At 43.5% G+C, this 19,971-nt stretch overlaps 1 protein-coding gene across 1 annotated transcript in view; it reads right to left on the minus strand.

Annotated features, from left to right (window-relative positions):
* Window positions 1–6,252: 6,252 nt before the first annotated feature.
* Helb (DNA helicase B) overlaps window positions 6,253–19,971 on the minus strand; it is a 29,230-nt gene continuing 15,511 nt past the window's right edge. Inside the window, exons 8-13 of the mRNA XM_036169637.1 lie at window positions 18,170–18,251; window positions 17,239–17,298; window positions 15,944–16,163; window positions 15,044–15,187; window positions 10,782–11,264; window positions 6,253–6,928 (exon numbers count right to left, since the gene is read on the minus strand). Of these exons, the coding sequence (XP_036025530.1) occupies window positions 6,758–6,928; window positions 10,782–11,264; window positions 15,044–15,187; window positions 15,944–16,163; window positions 17,239–17,298; window positions 18,170–18,251 (1,160 nt within the window). The 3' untranslated portion in view covers window positions 6,253–6,757. The remainder of the gene's footprint in view (window positions 6,929–10,781; window positions 11,265–15,043; window positions 15,188–15,943; window positions 16,164–17,238; window positions 17,299–18,169; window positions 18,252–19,971) is intronic.

Genomic DNA, 19,971 nt, shown 5'->3' on the forward strand with positions numbered 1-19,971 from the left:
GATCATGAGTCACTTAAATATGTATTTTTGTTTGTAACAAACAAGTATTAAACTGTAAAGTATTTTTGTACAAATTTAATACTTTAATAGCATGGTATTTATCGTCTATGTATGGTTTTGGGGAATTCAAAATTGTTGCAAATATTTGTATGGAAAAAAATCCTCTACCAAATGGAATAAACAAGTGATTTTAAAAAGCCAAAATAAAAAAAAAAAAGAAAAGAAAAGAAAATGAGCTGCATGTCTGGTGCATTGACTGTGATTCGGAGTTCCAGCCTGAGGGCTCCATGTTCATTTCTGCAGTTTCCCAAGGGAAGGACGTGTCTCCATCAACTTGAAAGTCACTATGGATGAATGAGTGTGAAGTCAGATCTGGGTTTGGATGCCAACCTAGTACTCATAAAGTGGTGTGCAACTTACCTCCCAGCAGCTGGCTTCCCCACCTGTGATACGGAAGGTCACAACACCAAAGAACCTACAGAATACTCTTAAATATATAAGATTTTGGGGATTTAGCTCAATGGTAGAGCGCTTGCCTGGCAAGCACAAGGCCCTGGGTTCAATCCTCAGCTCAATATATATATATATATATATATACAAGAAAGGGTCAAGAACATCAGCACACAGCAACACCTTCAAAACCAATGCCTCCTTCACTTTAGGGGACAAGACAGTTCCTAACTCATGTGCGCAACATCTACCTTAGAAAACACCACATGCATTCTCTGAGGCAGACTTACATTAAAACCCAAACAACTGTTCATATTTTGATCGAACTGTTGATAGCGCAGCGTAAGGTCTGTACGGCAGCTGAGGTGAAAAATCAAGGAAAGGAAGTGTGGTCAGAACCAATCCTGTTAATTAAAACACATGAGAAATAACCCCCTAGGAAAGACTGAGATTAGGTAGAAGCCAAATTCAAATGAATCAATAGAAAATGGCTATTAGAAACAAAAAGAAAATGGGCTTCAGAAATCTCGGGTAATAGTTTTCAAATAGAGTGACCAGTTTCGGTGTCGTCTATGATGACGTCCAGCCAGGGGGGACAGCATGGGAAGCGTGTGCAACCCTGGCCACTGGAAGCATCTAGCCAGGTGCTCAGCCATGTTAAGAGAACTCTTCAGTCTTAATACACTGCGAGGAAACAGCATTCACTTCACATCCCCATCTTAGGTTTCTGGACATGCTCTCTTCCAATGACAGCTTGCAGAATATTGTATTAGGTTAGTTTTTTATATTGTGACCAAAAGTATAATCATCATACAAAAAGCTAGTTCCTGGCCAGGTGTGGTCCAGCACAAGACAGACAGACCTCTGTGATCTACAGAGTGAGTTCTAGGTCAGCCAGGGGCACTCACATACATATTCACAAACACACACACACACACACACACACACACACACACACGCACACGCACACGCGCACGCACACGCACACGCACATGCACGCATGCACACACGCAATTAAATATAATAAAAATGAATCTTTAAAATCTCAACAAATTTCCTGACCATAGGGAGAAGGGGCTCTTGGGTCATTGAAGTCAGGAGTGAAAGGAGAGCCCTGATCCACACCTTACAGGAACAGCGGGCTGTAGAGGGCTATCTTGATCTCTGGTAAAGTGGGCAGATGACTTAGACAAACTCCTCAACATGCGAACTCTCAAAAGTGAGCCTCTGAAACACACACAGACCTGGCTATAACACAGAAAGTCTAGAATAGAGAGTCTAGGCCTACAGTTACAAGGAGATGGAATTAGGAGTTTTGAAACCTTCTACAAAGGAAAGCCCAAATCCAGATGGCTTCACTTACCAATTCCCCCCAAACATTTCAGGAAGAGTGCACACCAATTCTGCACAAACTAGAAGAGTGTGGAATGTTTCTCACCTTGGTCTACATGGCCAATATACCCTGATGTCAAAACCAGAAAAAGGAAACTACAGATTCACATCTCCTCTGATTACACATACAAAATCCTACGATTATATCCTATGATTATAGATATAAGACGTATCTATGATGTAGATACTGCAAACTGAGCTAACAGTCGGTTTTCTCTTTTGTTGCATCCTGAAGATAGTCCCTTTGTTTTAACATCCAAAAAAAAAGCAAAATCAGCACATTATACCAAGCCATATAATGAAGGCTAAAACTATATTGTCACCACAATAGAAACAGAAAAAACAATTGACAAAACACCCTTCATGGTTAAAAAAAACAAAAACAAAACATACAATAAACTAGCAATGAAGAGAAATCCTGGCCTTAAAGAGCACACACACACACACACAGCCCACCGCTAAGAACTGTGGTAAAAGGTTTAATTCTGTTTGGACACTGAACACTCTCACCCTTACCCAAGGCTGTGTGTTTAAGGCTTGGTCTCCAGGGTGGTCCTGCTGGGAAGTGCTGTGGACTTTCAAGACATCAGGCCTTGGGAGATGTCTTTCAGCGACTAATGTTGTTCTCAAAGAGGATGTGGGGCTCAGTCCTGTCGAGCTGCTCACCTTGATTCCTGGTTCATAAGGTGAGGAGTTTGCACGTCTACATGCTCCTACCACGATGAACTACAGTCGCCAACACTGGAGTTAGAGACTTCAGAACTGGGAATCCAAACGAACTTGGTCTTCATAAAGTAATTGCTTGTGATTCATTACAGTGACAGCCAACGAATATGCCTCAATGTCAGGAACAGGGCAAGGATGCACATTCTTGCCGCTTCTCAACAACAGTCTGCTCAGAGCGTCTAGCCAGGATGTTAAGACAGGAGAAAAACATAAAATGCATCCAGATTGGAAAGAATTAAAACCACATCCACTTGTAGATGAGATGGTCTTATACAGAAAACCCAGAGGAATCCACCAAAAACCTACCAATACCAATTAGTTCAGCAAGGCCACTAGACAAAAAAACCCTTTGCTTCTACAGAGTAACAAGGAACCAACTAAAAATTAAGGCAAGGGCTGAGGAGAGAGCATAGTGAAATGTTTGTCATGCAAGCATGACACCCTCTGAGGTTTTGTTTTAAAGCCTAGCTAAGCATGTGCTTGTGATCCCACTGCTGAGGATGTGGAAACAAGCCAATCTTGGGGCTCACTGGACGGTGTTGTCTCAGGTAACAAAGAAATCCTTTCTCAAAAAGGAACAAAAATAAGGTGGACGGCAGGGAGGAGCACCTGAGGTATACCTGAGGCACACCTGAGGTTGAGCTCTGGCCTCCCCCACGTGCACATGTGCACTGGCACCTGTACACAGACAAACACATATACAGAAACAATTTCAATTTAATAATACCAAAAAGAGTATAATTTTAAAAGTAAACCTAACTTAACTACATAAATTTAGAAATGTAAGCTATAATGCTCTAAACCAACAAAGAGAGCTCAAAAGAAATGGAAAAACATCCTTGAAGATCCTAAGAGTCAATGTTAAAATGAGGTCGATCCATGGCCCTCAAAATGTTTCTAAAGCCCAATCCCCAGATTTCCAGCTGGCTTCTTCTTCACAAAAACTGAACATAAAAATTCATATGGAAATGCAGGGGATCCAGGTTATGATGGCTAACACCTTTAATCCCAGCACTCTAGAGGCAGAGGCAGGAGGATCTTTCTGACTTAAGAGACCAGCCTGGTCTACATTGCAAGTTCCAGGCCAACCAAGGCTACATAGTGAGGACATGTCTTAAAAAGAAAACAACAAAACCCCAAAGGGACCCAGAACAACTAACACAATCTTGAAAAAGTACAGCCAAGTTAGAGGGCTTGTGCTGGATTTCAGATCTCACAGTAATCCAGTCTGCAGTAATGAGACACAGTCAGCATGATTGGTCCTGGCACACAAGCCAACACACAGATTTGTGGGATACGACTGAGAAGTCAAACACTCTCACACAGGCAACTGAGTTTCATCATGGCTACGGAGACAACTCAATGGGGAAAAAGACCTCTTCAAGAAATGGAGCTCAATTGCATAGCTACATGCAAAAGAATGAACCAGTACCGCTTTCTTCACCATATGCAGAAGCCAACTGAAAGTGTGTCTAACATCTAAACATGAGTCCCAAAACTATTAGATGTTTAGAAGAAAAACCTAGAAATAAATCTTCATGGCTTTGGACAGGCCATGGTTGGCTGGCTGTAACACCAAAGAGCCACAAGCAATAATATCCTACAGTGGACATCACAGGGATTAAAACTCTGTCCTTCAACAGAAAACTTCACAGAATCAGAGGGAAAAAATGCAGGTCTTTTTTTTTTTTTTTTAAATAAAGGACTTATATGTAGACTATATAAGAAATATAAGAACTCTCAGATTTCGATACTAACCTAATGTAAAAGTCAAAAGACAGAAATAGATCTTTCTCCAAAGACATATAAAAACCAGTGAATACATGAAAGCTGTTCCTCATCTTTAGCTGTAAGAAAAACACAAACCAAAATCAGAATGAAATACCATGTCCTTCTCCTATGATGACCACACAGAAAAACAAAAATGTTAGAGGGCTGGGGAGATGGCTCAGAGTAAGATCGCTTGCTGCACCAGCCTGAAGACTTGAGTTCAAATCCCAGAAGCCATGTAAAAAGCCAGATGTGGCCATGCATACCTGTAACCCTGATGCTGAGGAGACGGAAGGATTGCCAAAGTTCTGGCCGCTAACCTAGTTCCTGGTCAGCTGACAGACCCTGCCTAAAGGAATTAAGGCAGTGATGGAGCAGAACACTCCACATCCTCCTTCATGTTCAGAGAGATGCATGCACCCTCTCCCAAACACACGAACAGGTACACATATATCACACACATACACATGTGAGCGTACACACACACACTTACACAAATATTGGGAAACCAGCATTCTCATAACCACTGTAACAATGTCAAATGCTAACTAAATGCTCAAGAATCTAAAGACGGACTTATTATATAACCCAGCAACTCTACCTAGTGATGTAACCCAAAGAAATGAAAATATGTATCTATACACAAAAATGTTTACCACACGTGTTCAGAGTGGGATTAGTTGTAACAGCCAGAGTAGAATCCACTGTCAATCCACTAATGAACGGATAAATTCAACATGCAATATAGCCACACAAAGGAGTATTAGTAATGAGTGAAGTGAATTACCAATGTATTACTGATACAATGTGGGTGAAATCTGAATGGCATTGTTCAGGAAATAAGTTCAATAGGACCTCATACTGTATGACTTCACTTATAGGAACCGTGCATTATAGGCAAATCTACAAAGACAAATCAATTAGCTAGACAAAATGAGTAGACTATGCCTAGTGGGGTGCAGGCTTGGGGGGTTAGGAAAATGCCCTAACATTGATTGCAGTGAGTTTCACAATTCTTTCACTATACTAAAAGCCACTGGATTATATTCGTTAAGTGGGTAAATTGTAGAGAATTCTTCCACATGAGTACTTAACTTTATTTTACCACTGGTCTTAGTTCCTTGTGTTATTATAAACAAAAGCCACAGGCTGGGCAACTTAGTAAATAGAATAGTGACTTTATTGCTCACAAAGGCGTCTCTTGGAGACACTGAAGAGTAGACCCTCAGCATAGCAATAAAAGACCACGACCATCAGAAGAGTTACATGATTATTACTGTTTGCCTCCCAGTACCTTTAAGAGTTACGTTTAGGGCCAGAGATATAACTCAGTAGTTAAGTACTTGCTTCGAAGGCATGAGTCCTGAGCTGAAGCCCCAGCCCCCACAAAAAAGAAGAAGAAAGAAAAATGCCTCCCATACTATACTGGCAATCTAACAGGAAAACTGTGGAGTGTGTAAAAAATAAAGTGAGGTGCATACATGAACTAAAATACTTTGTTGACAGAAGTTTCTATGGCCTGAGCTATTGAAGGGTGGCAATACATGAATAACATACGCTCCGAGAACTGAAATATAGCAAAATGCAAGACAAAGTGAGCCCAGAGCCAGGTGTACACATCTAGTGAGGACTTGTCATCCCGTGGCAAACTAAACTAAACTAAAAACAAGATAGGGCAAGACAGCAAAAAGCAGATGTGTTTGGGGAGACACATCCAATCCACAGTACCACTTGGCAATAAATATTTAAAAAATCCAATCTGCTGTAAGAGAAAGGTTCCCTACAATGGGATATATTTTAAAACTTACTCCCAACTAGAAAAGGCATAACCAAGAAAAGTCCCAAGTAGGCCAAGTCCCAGGAGCAGGGATGGAGTGAGTGATGGCCTTGTAAATGACCCACATAGCATCTGAGGTAAACATAGCACCCTTGAATGTGTGAATATCACCAGGTACAATCAGTCCTCCTTTGCGACAGCTTCGGTGTGCCGGCCAAGGTGACCCACCATCATCACACGGCATTATCACAAAACCTACAACATCCCTAAAACGGGAGAGTCTTTCCCCATGATCTCCATCCAGTGTCAACTGTTCTCATGACGACAGAGGATGACAGCATCATGGTTTGCTTTGATCGGGTGAATTTAAAATATCTGCTTTTAAATTCAGCTTTAAAAATACAAGTAAAAATCTTATTTGGGGGGCAAATGCCCAAAATTGAAATCCCAGTTTACAGCCATCATCTCATGGCTTGTAACATTGAAGCTAAAATATTCACTTGGTCTTGAAAGGAAAAAGAATTATGTTGAATGATAGGAAGTAAAATTCTTTCTATTCAGCGGTTTTCATTGGTGATGTTGCACGTTCGAACACCGTCGGTCTCGGTTGGTCTTGTGATGTTGCCCAGGCTGACCTGGGACTCAAGAGTCTCCTTTGCTAGCTTCATGACTGCTGGGATTACCGCTGTGACCCACCACATCCAACTTAATCCTTTCTTGATTGTCAGTGGGTTTGAAAAGTTGTCTAGGAGCTAGTTTATTTAGCCTCAAATTCTGAAATACAGAAGATACTTGTGGAGATGGTTGTTCAACCTGTTTGAAAAGAAAAATAAAGTTAATTTTATAAAAAAAATATACCTTGCCTACCATGGACACTTCCATTTTCCCCTCAATGCTGCTGGAGAAGAAATAAAGCATGCCTCACAATCCTTGAAGGCTTGAGCAACCCACCAATGGGCTATCTGTTTCTGCCCCCTATAGCATCCCCTGTACCTAAGGGCCTGACATGGAGAAGTAAATGTGTGTTGCCTAAATCAAGGCACCTGACTTCTAAAAGCAAGGGAGGGCTTACTATATAATTTGGGAGCAAGGCACAGAGTTACAATGAAGGATCCCTGTGCAAACATTAAGAACTTCAAGATGAAAAGGAGTCCCTAAGCACACAGTCCTGTACAACTGCCAGGTTGCATACCCATGAAGAGAGCTCTTGTGTGGCACATGAAGCATGGCAGTGCCAGGATCACACTCTTCCTGCTTCTCACGATGCCCAAGCAACAGCCACAAGGCCAGTGTGGCCCTCAATTTTTAACATTGTAGGAAAAGGGAAAAGAAATAGAACTCATCTCCATGATGCTATTATCTATACATTTTAGAAATTGGCCGTGGCTCATCAACCACTTCTACTAACTTGCCCAAACTTTTGGAACCTGGATTTATTCTAGACATCCCTACAAAGGCATGATTTAGTGAAATATTTAAGCCAGTGAACTCTGATATGTGGATTATGCTCTGCGAGGTGGGTGGACCTCATCATCCAGTCATCTGAAAGCCTTAACAGGAAAAAGAACTTTGTTCCCCGAAGAAGGTCGGTAGCTACCCACTTTCAAGACTCACGCTACAGCATCGTCTACATTTGAGTCTACAAATCTCCCACTTGCAGGTCTCTGCAATCACTTGAGCAGGTTCCTTCCAATGAAGTCTACTTGGACAGACACACAGATCAACAGACAGACCATGCATATGACTGTTTCCCAGGGAACTTGAACTAATACAGGGGCTGACCTTCCCTCAGCCATTATTACGACTGTCTTAGCTAGCTTGCTTTTTATATTACGATGTACATTTTATAGAAACCTATTTTCTGGAAATAATTGTTTTATCTGGTAAATTTAGCAGTGTTCGCTCAGATATCTGTATCAAAAAGTACAACTGTATTTTCCATTTTCTACTTTCGAAGCAGGCAAGATATCAGGTCAACATGTCCCTTTGGGAATTTTTTTTAAAACCCCAAAGCTGTTGATGTACCCTAGTACCATATTGACCATAATGACATTGGGCCAATCAGGAACCGTATATAATATAATAGTAGTCCCCTAAGGTCAAAACAGAGCTAAAATTTTCCTACTGACTAGTGCAATGCAGTAGCCACAGATTTATGGAATGGGTGATGTACACCTGCTGATATGGAAAGCATATAACACTAGACAATGACTAAGCTTCCCGTTATTATTTTTAATTTAGAGCCACGGTTCTCAACCTGTGGGTCATGACCTCTTTGTGGGTTGATTTTCACAGAGGTTGCCTAAGACCATCGGCAAGTACAGATATTTACATTACAATTCATAACAATAACAAAAATACAGTTAATGAAGTAGCAATGAAAATAATTTTATGGTGTGTGGGGGGGGGTCACGACATAAGCGTTAGGAAGACTGAGAACCACTGATGTTGAGCATGATCCACTTACACTTTTTCACCCCGTCAAAGAGCATATGAGGCACCCTCACACAACTCAGACTTGCTGTGTCTCCTACTGCACTAAGAGGCCACCAGAACCATAGCTATGCTAGTGTGAGCACACACCAAGGATAGTGGCATGACAACTGAACAGCTGCCTAAGGAGGCATTTCTCAAAGCTTATCCTTGTAGTTCAGCCATGTACGTCTTCATGGGTAGAAGCTGGTATGGCTTGTAGGTAGAAATGTGAATTTGAAGGAAGGGCATATGGACAGCCCTTGTCATTGGATTTTTCTTTCAAAAATGGTATATTCATCTAGGGTTAGAAGAATATAGACGTCTCTAATTTACCAGTGCTAACATTCTGAATTCTGTTTCCTTGGTTCCAGGGATTCCCATAGACGCTATATACTTTTGGCAAAGCCTGTGAGAAAGAACATCATCCCCTTCCACGAACGGACTTTGGGCTGATGTCATCAGGCAAGGACGTGAGCCAGCACACGACAGTCCCCAATTTCACTCTTATGTCCACAGATCTGCAATCCTGGCCCTGTCAAAATAGGAAAGCTCCAGCAGACTCGGGACTGGAGCTGAGTAACACTGCCATTTTCTCTTGGTACACGAAATCATAACCCTCACCTGATGTTGGTGAGAAGAAATATAACTCAAGAAAAAAAATCTTTTGAAGGCTCTTTCTTTAGAATTGTCCCTTTACTGCTCTGGTCAAAAGCCTCACTTCAAGGCCTTTGCAAGGTTACTTTCAGGGGGCAAAGGTGTCAACACTAAAATGGAAACGTCATATCTGCACCGGGGTGTAGAAGGAGGCTTACAATGACCATGGATTCTTCTATTGCCATGGAAGAAAAAGGATGGTCCATTTCCCCACAAAACATGACACTAATACTAATTCTGATTAATGATACCTGACTCGACCCTATGCCCAGGCCAAACACATGTGTGCCAGTCTTGACCCAACCCTAGCTGTACCTCACTCATCTTCAGGACCCATCGGCTCAGCTCCTTAGCATCTCTCCTCCTTCCCTGTTGTAAGCACCTGACTTTTAGACCAATCACAATACCCAGGGTTCCTTTATGCTAGGAACTTATAGTTTCTCCCTACTCACCATCTATTACACAGAGGTCAAGGGCACCTCCTTGAATGTCAATTCGCAAGCACTTACAATGTTCCTAGGGATCTCCACTCCAATCAGAATGGACAGTCTCTTCAGAAGACACTCTGTCCATCTGTCCTGACTACCCTGTGTCTGCAGCCCTACCTCTCAACGGCATACCGAGCTCTCCCAGTCATCTGCCATCACCTCACAGTTGAACACCTCACAGTTGAACTCTTTGACAGGTAGACTCTTCAGAGACCCTGTTACATGCCCTGTACCTTCTTCAGGCAGTGGTCATGAGAATCACCCTTTAGAACCTGGGCAGGTGCATCAGCACTTGCTCCTCTGAACTCGGCTCAACTGAACCCCACCTAGCAAATCTATAGCAGGTATATTAATCAATCAACCAGTAAGCTTCTCTTGAAACCATATGTAGAAGTAAGTTAAAAATCCCTCATCTCTAAGCAGAGCAACTATTACTGCCTGCCGGAGGAAGACGTGTGATGTCCTCACACAAGGTCATCTTATGTCTCTTTCATCTCAGTAAATGACTTTGCTCTTGCCCGAACTGTTTCAAGCCAGAAGGCAGGGAATCATTCGGGATTATCCCCTTTTGCCTTCTCCCATCTAGTTACCCTGTTGACTGCTCCATCTCCAAAAAAGATGAGAAAAAAAAAAATTGATTTCCTTAGTGAATTGGTGAATAACTAGATTGGTGAATAAATAGATTGACAGAAGCCAAAAGGTGACAGTGAGAAACCCCAGGGTGCTGGGAGAGAGCTAGTCTAGACGGAGAAGCCTCAGGAGCCCACTTACGGCACAGTGGAACTGAGAGAGCAGCCAAGAGAATGGAGTGTATGAGAAGGATGGTGAGCAGGCAATGGGAATAACCACATTCATCCCCCAGTGATGGGTGAGGAAAGAGCTAGCACCAAGTGGACACAGAAGAGCAACTTTGGAAGAGGTGAGCCATCAGGCCCTCTTGAGGTCCTGACAGCACAGTGATACCCTGACAGAAATAGACGGTCCTGTCCAGGCCCATTGCAGATGGCAAGATTCAAAGGAAACTGAACGCAGGGGAACACCGCTCCTACCATACGGAATTTACTGGGGCTTTCCTCATTACGTGGGAAGCCACCGCCCGTTCTTTTGGACGCTCTAGACTGTGCTGGCTCCTCATCGGTATCCATGTCATTCGAAGACGTTGACAGCCATCCTTCATCAGAGGTGAACTTCTCCTTGGTGGCTGGAGATGCCTCCCCGCCAGAGCTGTCTGGGGTTCTATAGAGGGGTGACGCTGGAGGCTGTGTGCTGGGTATTCCTCCAAGTTGCGGGCTGGAAGGCTGGGATGGAAAGTCTGCTGGAGACGCCCAGGCACTGGAGAGCTGCTTCTGGAGGAAGTGCTTCAGGCGCGTCTTCCGGGGGAAACTGCGCTTCCTGATGGCGCTCCTGAGCTCAGACTCTTCCGCGATGATGTACACTTTGGAGCGACCCCGGGTCACGGCAGTGTAGACATGCTGCCAGTGCTGGCGGCCCGCCTTCCCCACTACATAGGCGACTGTGTTCTCCTCGGACCCCTGGGAGGTGAAAACAGTGGGAAGATTCAGCACAGCCAGTCAGCAGGGGGGGCTCAGGCAGGAGGCGGGGAAGATGGCTCCCTGGGTGAAAGTGCTTGAATAACCAGACCCCTGATAAAAGCCTGAAGTACAGCTCAAGCCTCACTAGCTAAGCCTGGCAGACACACGAGGAAAAACAAGGAGACTTCACCTCAAACCAATGGAGAACAACGGCTCAAGGCTGCTCTGACCTCCACACAGGCACATCTGCATTCATACACATAAATATGCACATGCACACAAGCAGACACACAAGACTAAGAGAGGAGAGAAGGCCACGTGGCACTCTCATGTCCTCATGTCCTTCCACCTGGCCAGCGGGTCTGCATCCATCCTCATCCTACAGAATCCATACTATTCATTATCTCAGAACTCACATTTGCTAAGTACGTTACCAACATGAGGTTCCACGGGGTCACAGCTGGCTTCTGGTGACCAAAACAAACTCTAACGGCTACACAGAGTGCTACAATTTCCCTAACCAAGGATTTGAAATGACTGTGCAAACCAAGGCGGGTTAGGTATGTGTTACACTAAAGTCCCAAATAACGGCAAAGAAAAAGAAATACACAAAATAACCGAAGAATATGTAAATATGTATAGACACCATGTATGCTTATATCAAAGGCATATTAAACACACACACACACACACACACACACACACACATACACAAACATATTTCTGGCTGGGTGTTGGTGGTGCACACCTTTAATCCCAGCACTCGGGAGGCAGAGCCAGGCGGATCTCTGTGTGTTCAAGGCCATCCTTGGCTACCAAGTGAGTTCCAGGAAAGGTGCGAAGCAACACAGAGAAACCCTGTCTCAAAAAAAAAAAAAAATCATATTTCTGGAAAGTATTGAAATTTTATTTAGCGTGTCTCTAAATGGCTGTCCTGTGGATTTTCTTTTACTCCTGTATTTTGTCACAGTTACATCATTTATTTCATCAATGTAAGGAAAAGAGAACAACGACCCTCGGTTTTTAAGTTCAGCAAACCAAGAAGGACATGAGAAGAGAAACTCCCAATGTCTCTATCCAAGCACCAGAAAGCAATTCATGTTTGGTGTTCAGTCTGGACACTTTGATAGTGGCACACACTAACCGACCGATGACGGAGCGTGTGAACCGCTCTCCACACCTGTCCTGCCAAAATATGGGCTACCAGGAGACGGCTGACCAATGGTGCCGTAGAGAAGAGAGCCTAGTGCAAAGCAGCTCTCCACAGGAGCTCGCCCATCTCCTCAGCCTGTAAGAGAAACGAACTTAAACGGTGCTCGATTACATAAACTTTACCTGCACCTTAGATGGACACCACCTCTTCCCCTCCGACTTTACATCATGTATGTATTCCTACATATGTAAACGTCTACCTCCTCTTACCTAATTCTCAAACACCAATGCCATCAAGGGAACAAAGAACAAAAAGAGTCCTACAGGTGTCCTGTGCACACCTGACCTCGTGCATCCTCCGCACAGCAGCCGCAGTGGGGTTTGTGCAACAGCCCCTCCCGTGGGTCCTGAGCCTCCAAGGGCTCCCGAGGTCCTTCAAGGGCCATACACGCCCTGAGCCCTCCCCCTTCTCATGTCTTTTTCTTTATTATCCCCACTGCACCCTGCACAAGGCACTGGCTCTGTGCTCTCCACCTAGCTGCTCTCCTTTCAATGCTCTACCACAGGCTGGTGCGCTACAGGAAGGCGGATCGCCCCCACTAGACCCCACTTCTGTCTTGAGTGCTTTACTAAATGACTGATGGTGACAAATGTCTCCTGCCGGTCAGGCGAGCACCGGCTGACCCTGTTCCGTGCCCTGAGATGGCACCTACCTACCTACCTCAGGAAGCAGGACACAACCGTCTCTCTTAACTCAGTCATCTGCTTCCTGAAGTATTTCTCAGAGTCATCAGACCCATCAAAATTCTTAAATACTATCTACTTAACTCAACAGACTTCCATTCTCTTGATTATTCTACAGTTCGACTACTTATGTGAATGGCCAGAAGCCTCTGGTTCCCATTTTCCAAAGAACAAGAAGCAAAGTCCTTATGGTGGTCTATAACAAGCCGTCCAAAGTACAGACAAAACAAGTCACGTGTGCAACTGAAATTGTCCTGACAGTCACGTTAAAAAAAGGAAACTTTTAATAGCCTATTTGGTTTTATATAACATATCCAAAATGTTAATCATGTTTACATGTAAGCAACAAAAAATGATCCATGACCATCTATTCTTTTTTTTAAAACGTGTTCTCTTTTAAAAGATTTCTTTTTTATTTGTGTGTGTGTGTGGTGGCGGGGGGGCGGGGGTGGGGAGTCCACATGAGTGCAGGTACCCATGGAGGACACAGGCATGCAGTTTCCCTGGGTTGGGAGATGTAGACAGTTGTGAGTTGCTCAGTGTAGGTGCTGGGAATCAACCCCAACTTCTGCAGGAACAGTGCATTCTCAACCTCAACTATGAAGTCACGGCTCCCAGCCTCAGACATTCTCCTTTTAAAACTAAGCCTTTGAGAGCCTGTGATAATTATCTCTCTAAGCACAAGTCAATCTGAATAGTAAATCCTCATCAGAACCATTAACTTTCGTTTGAGATGTGTTGAGTTTCGCTGACGAAACAGAAGAGTCACACACTCAAGCTGTTCCAATCATACTTAAGAGGTTATCCATACTTAAGAGGTGTGTCTGTCTGTGTGAACCAGAATAACCCATATATCAAATACAAGACAGAAGTCACTCTGAGCAAGGTGGGGTGTATGCCTGGAAATACTCACTATAAAATTTAAGTTGGGTAGGCATGTTCAAGAACTCCAGCAATAAAATAATATTTTATTTAAATATTTGAAGAATAAAAAATAACGCACAAAAGATCTGTAATAAATAAAATGTCGAAGTTTAAAGACCTTAGTACAGTCCATGTCAAGCCACGCTGGAGAGTGAGGCTGGGGGGGAGCAGGGGGTACGAGTGCCCTGGTAATGTCAGAGTTCCTCAAAATGGAGGGGCACCAAAGAGAACAGAAGGCTCATGTCAGCCGGGCATCTCCTGTGCTTTCGTGCAGAGGCAAAGGTAACAGGAAGGAAGCTCGACAACCTGTCACGTACATGCCCTACGTTGGAAGAAAGCAGCTTGCAGGAAACAAAGCAAAATGTCAAGGGAGAGACTAGGACCGCACTGTGCTGTGGGATGTTCTGTATGTCAAATGTGTTGCTCTGATGGGTTAAAATAATGGAAAAAACTAAAATTAGTAACAGCAAAAGAGATTAAAAGAAAAAAAACAATGTGAGGTGCGTCATGCTGTGAGGTGCATCATGCTGTGGCGGGTGCTGGAGTCAACCCTGACTGCCAACCTGATGAGATCATGAGTCACCTAGAAGACGTATCCCTGGACGCTTCTGTGAGGGAGTTTCTAGACTGCCTTCATTGATGTGGGAAGACCCTCTCTAATTATGGCGGCATTCATTCGTTGCGCTGGGTCCCAGAGTGAATAAAAAGGAGACAGAGAGCTGAGTAGCCAGCATTCATCCCTCTCTGCTTCCTGACTACGGATGCAATGTGACCAGCTGCCTCAAGCTCCTGCCTGCCATAGCCGCCTACCCCGCCGCCGCGAGGGCCCATACCCGCAAACCATAAGCCCAAAGAAACTCTTCCCTGCAACCATGGTTACCGAGCATTCTGCCACACGGATGATAAACTTGCGGATACAACCCAGGTATCCAAATCACTTTGTAAACTACCGCTCCTACCTGAAAAGTATGAATGGTCCTTGCCCAGGCGTGTTTTATCTGACAGTGTGTCATCAGTTTGCGGAAGTCCACGGTCACTTCCAAGCCAGCCTCGTTATTGATGGTCAGAAGTCTTTTTCTTTTGAAAGTGATATCAGTTACATCCTGGGACCAAGACAAAGCATGCATGTGAGAAAGATGGTCTGTCTTGGGGTGCAATATAAGATACAAGCATATATATATATATATATATATATATATATATATATATATATATAAATCTATAATATCAAATTAAGAATTTTGCTTGGGGGCTGAAATTGTAGTTGCAGAGCATGTGAACAGGACATGTGAGGCTCTGGGTCCCACTTCCAGAATGAAGCAATGATAACAACAAAGAACTTGAAAAGGCTTAAAAATCCAGACCTCCTCGAATGCCTTCCCATTTCAGTATTTCAATGAGCAGAAATAGAAAGTTCCGGTCCTTGGAACTTCACACACACTTTCTCTCCCAGGATGGGAGGAGGTCTAGAGAAGAACAGGCACAATTCCTGAAGTTTCTCCGCTGAAGCTACAAGTAAGGATGGCTGTGCCTTGCCTTGTCCTTTGTTATTCAAACTTCCAGCTTACTACCAAGAAGTTTCCTTTCTGTATCTTTCATAAAGAAGAAAAAGTAATGCTTTCCAGCTCAACTATTCCCAATTATTCCACTGCATTCTGATATTAATCCAGACAAGACATTGCTTTAAAACAACAACAACAAAAAAAAAAACCTACAAACCAATATTCATCGCAAAGGATATATAAAAATTTCTAATGAGGAAAAACACTGAACAAGAATATCATCTCTAATGTGATGAAATTTACGGCTTTTAAAAAATTCTCTAGCTGGCAAACATTATTTCCTGTTATGAAACTTACCCCTGTTATGAAAAATATTTCCCCATTGCACAGTCGAATGCTTCTTTCAAAATCCTGCTTGATTTCAAAATCAGAAGGGGTAGTAGCATCAGAGGGGACACTATCAAAGCCTTTCCCGTTGGCTTCCTGGTCATTGTCTGGGAGTAAATCTGAGAGGTATGCATTCCGGGTACAACAGATTTTATCACCAACTGCAAAGACGAGTTTCTTCTCGTGGTCTCTGTATTAGGAAGTGATCACACATCATCAAAACCTGGAAACTGCCCACTTTGTTTTATTTAGCTATGCGGTCCACTCGGAGCTGATAGGAAATAATGTGCATATGTCTCTCCGTCACTTTCATTCTCCAAAGGTCAAAACGTCACGCTGTCCTGTCACCTGTTTACGTTACGCTCACCCTCTTGTCACCGCAAACCCTCCTGACATGACCCAGTTCAACTCCCTTGCATTAGGAATGTCGGTGTGACTGCTCTGGTCCATCCGTTTTCTAAACCAAAAGCCTTCTTTATTCTTTTCATGCAAATTCACCCTCTCTCCACATTCTGCAATTTCAGGTCTTCGAGAGCGTTCTCACACTTGCATTTTTAATAGTCATATTTAATAGTCACGCTGTTCTGTGAGACCACTAGCCACAAGCGGTGGCTTGGGCCAGTCACTGAAGACGCACTATAGGTTTCTTCATTCTGCGCTGACTCAACCCTTTAGGGACTTCTGGGTAAGCAGTTTCGTTTACAAAAATGGAGAGATAAAATTACCTAACAAGAGTATTGTTACTAGGACACAATGAATGGGTCCAACCAAGGGCGTTTTGAATCCACTGTTGGGCTACCCAACACAGATTTTTTTGTAACAGGAGTTCCTATATTTTACACACCCCCAGTGATGAGCCTGTGCTGGCAAACACAAGAAATATGAATTAACTTTTCTTATGGGCAAGCACGGTGGCTCAGCTACATTCCTTTCCTCTAGCCATTCACAAAAGTGTTCTCTGCACATCGCCTGTTGCTCAGGCTCCAGGAACTACCACATCGCATTAGAAATTCTCTGTATATTCTCCATGTGATCTTGACGCTGGAGGCTGCCGACCTGGGCACCACAGAAAAATGATGGTTCCTTATTTTTCATCTTATTCTACTCACTGTCCAAGTCAACTCCTAATGACATAGAAACCGTCTAATGGGAGGAAAGTGCATGACTTCTGAGTATGAGGCCCTACGTGACAAATAGCCACATAAATGCAAGAACAGTCAACCAAGGCAGGACTGTCCCCTAGCATCAGTCAGGAGGGTACTCACTTGATGAGATGGCCTGTGTAGTACTTAGAGCAGCAGTCATTGATGAGGTCACAGTCTTGCCTGAAACACGTGAAAGTCAGAGTCACTTCAGTAACACAGGTTACACACGGCCTTATGTTTATCAACAATTATAAGGCTGGGTGGTGGTGGTACACGCCTTTAATCCCAGCACTCGGGAGGCAGAGGCAGGTGGATCTCTGTGAGTTCGAAGCCAGCCTGGTCTACCAAGTAAGTTCCAGGAAAGGCACAAAGCTACACAGAGAAACCCTGTCTCAAAAAGCCCAAAAAAAAAAAAAAACCAAACCAAAAAAAACCAAACCAAAAAAATCCAATTATATACTGGACCACTGGATTTTTTAAATTATTGTTGTCATAAAACTGGGAATTGAACTGAGGGTTCTGTACTTATTAGCACTCACACCCCCTGCTGCTAAAGTAGATCCTGTAAGATGTTTCTAGGATTTTCTCTAGGAAAAGGTATTTTGTTTTTTTGGGTGTTTTGCTTTTTTTTTTTTTTTTTGCTTCATTTTTGTTTTATTGAGACAAGGTTTCTCTGTATAGTCCTGGCCATCCTGAAACTCGCTCTGTAGACCAGCCTGGCCTCGAACTCAGAGAGCCACCTACCTCAGCCTCCCCAGTGCTGAGGTTAAAGGCGGGTGCCACCGCACCCAGCAGGAAAAAGGTGTTTTATAATTTTTACCTTCACATAAAGTTTTGTTCCACTCACACTTCCTGTGAGATTATACATACGCAGGATAGAAAACCACCCTGTTTAGAATGCCTTCTGACATGTCTAATGAAAAGATACTTCACAACCAGAATGAGAATTAATGAGAAATTACAAGTTTCTCCCCCTAAATACAATGGACATTAAAAAGTTGTGAAGTTTAGAAGTTGGGTAAAGTATATTAACACAGTATAAATGTTTTACCTTCTAAATGCAATAAATTGTGACGTTTTTGCACTTTTAAAGTCCTTTCCTTGAAGCAACGTTTGAACTGCAGAATATAAATCTGGCAAAGAGAAAAAGGTTAACACAGAAAAATTGCCAAATTGTAATGCTACTTCCATGGGAAAATTAGCCAGCGGCTCCTACTAATCAGTCCACATAAAACATCTCACCACATGAAATACAAGGTCACCATGGGAACATACATCTACGTCATCCTCAAGATGGGCCATGGCAGTGAAAAGAACATGAGAAAGGCGTAAGCCCCTGAGGTACTAGTGGGAGTCAGTTGGCACTTGAAAGCTATAGGCTTAAATGGTACATCATATAATCATAACGTATTACCACACTCAGAGCTGAGTCTTAGCTGGTGTATACCAGCTTATACACTCAGATAGTCCTTCATTGGCTCAAAAGTGGCCACTGGCCTACCACGACATTTGCTCCATGTTTACCTCAACTTTCTCTCCCCCGCCCCTGCCCAGCCCCCCCACAATTCAGCCACGAAAACCTAAGCCCCGGCAGCAGGAAGAATCTTAATGCCTCGTCAGCTGTTAAGTAGTGAGGTCACTGACTACATTCATCTACGAGTGTGAAAATAAGGCTCGCGGAAGTCATTTCCCCAATGGGGCGGGTGGCTGGCCATCTTCATCGCTCAGGGGACGGACGATGATGTCATCCACTTGTAACTCTTTCACACTGTCCCACTGATAAGCAGGTCTCCTCCAGTCACGCAGCAATTGTACAAAAAGCATTTAACACGTCTCACATGGAAGCGAAAATTGGAGTAGTGGGCGCGGGATGACGTCTGTAGAGTGTTTGCCTAGCATGCACAGGCACTGGCGTCAAGCCTTCTTATCACATGGTGGCTGGTCCATACCTGAACCCCAGCAAAAGACCAGAAGTTCAAGGATATATGTTGAGTTTGGGACTAGCCTGGTCTGTATGAGACCCTATCTATCAAGAACAACTAAAAAATGAAACCAAATCTGGGGTAGTGAGCTGGGCACAGTGGCACATGCCTGTTATGTTAGCACTGGGGATAAGGAGTTCAAAGTCAGCCTCAGCTCTACAGCAAATTCAACGGCTGCCTAGGCTATATGAGACCCTGCCTCAAGGAGGGAGGAGGGCGGGGGATAGGCACATTGCAGGATTTTCTGTATCATCTAGTAGCAGATGAATCATGGGGTACTATGGTGCTCTGCTCTAGAAAGAAAAAGTCAGCTGCTCAGAGTCCTTCATTTCTTCAATGAAGAGATGATACTCTCCAGAAAATAGCTGACCTCACATCGCACCCAGTCATCCCTGGCTTGCTAGAGCAGAAACTTCCAAAGGTCTCCCATTCTGTACCTCATTTTCCTCTCTGTCTATCGGATCCATATGCACTGTGCATTTTACTGATTTTAAAATACAGATTTTAGCCTTTCTGAAATCCTAGCCCAGTTATGGATCCCGTCTTGGGTCTCTGCACTTTGTAGCAATGGGTACAATTTACTCAATAACTTATTAATGAGAAAGTGCTATTTGCCTCTCCAAGGAATATTTACCCAATTTTCTGAAGGAAGAGACTAATTTTCCAGCCAAAGTTTTTAATTAAAACGGCCAATCGGCTAAGCTCCGCTAGCACTCTGAAATGGACAACTTCTTTTCCTTTTAAAAGAACATTCTTCCGAGCTGGGCATGACAGCACAGGCCTGTAATCCCAGGACTGTGTGGGTGGAGACAGGAGAATTTGGAGTTCAAAGTTACACTGGACTACATACAGAAGACGCTGGGGCACTCAA

Source organism: Onychomys torridus, chromosome 20 (assembly GCF_903995425.1).
Source record: "Onychomys torridus chromosome 20, mOncTor1.1, whole genome shotgun sequence".
Taxonomy (NCBI): domain Eukaryota; kingdom Metazoa; phylum Chordata; class Mammalia; order Rodentia; family Cricetidae; genus Onychomys; species Onychomys torridus.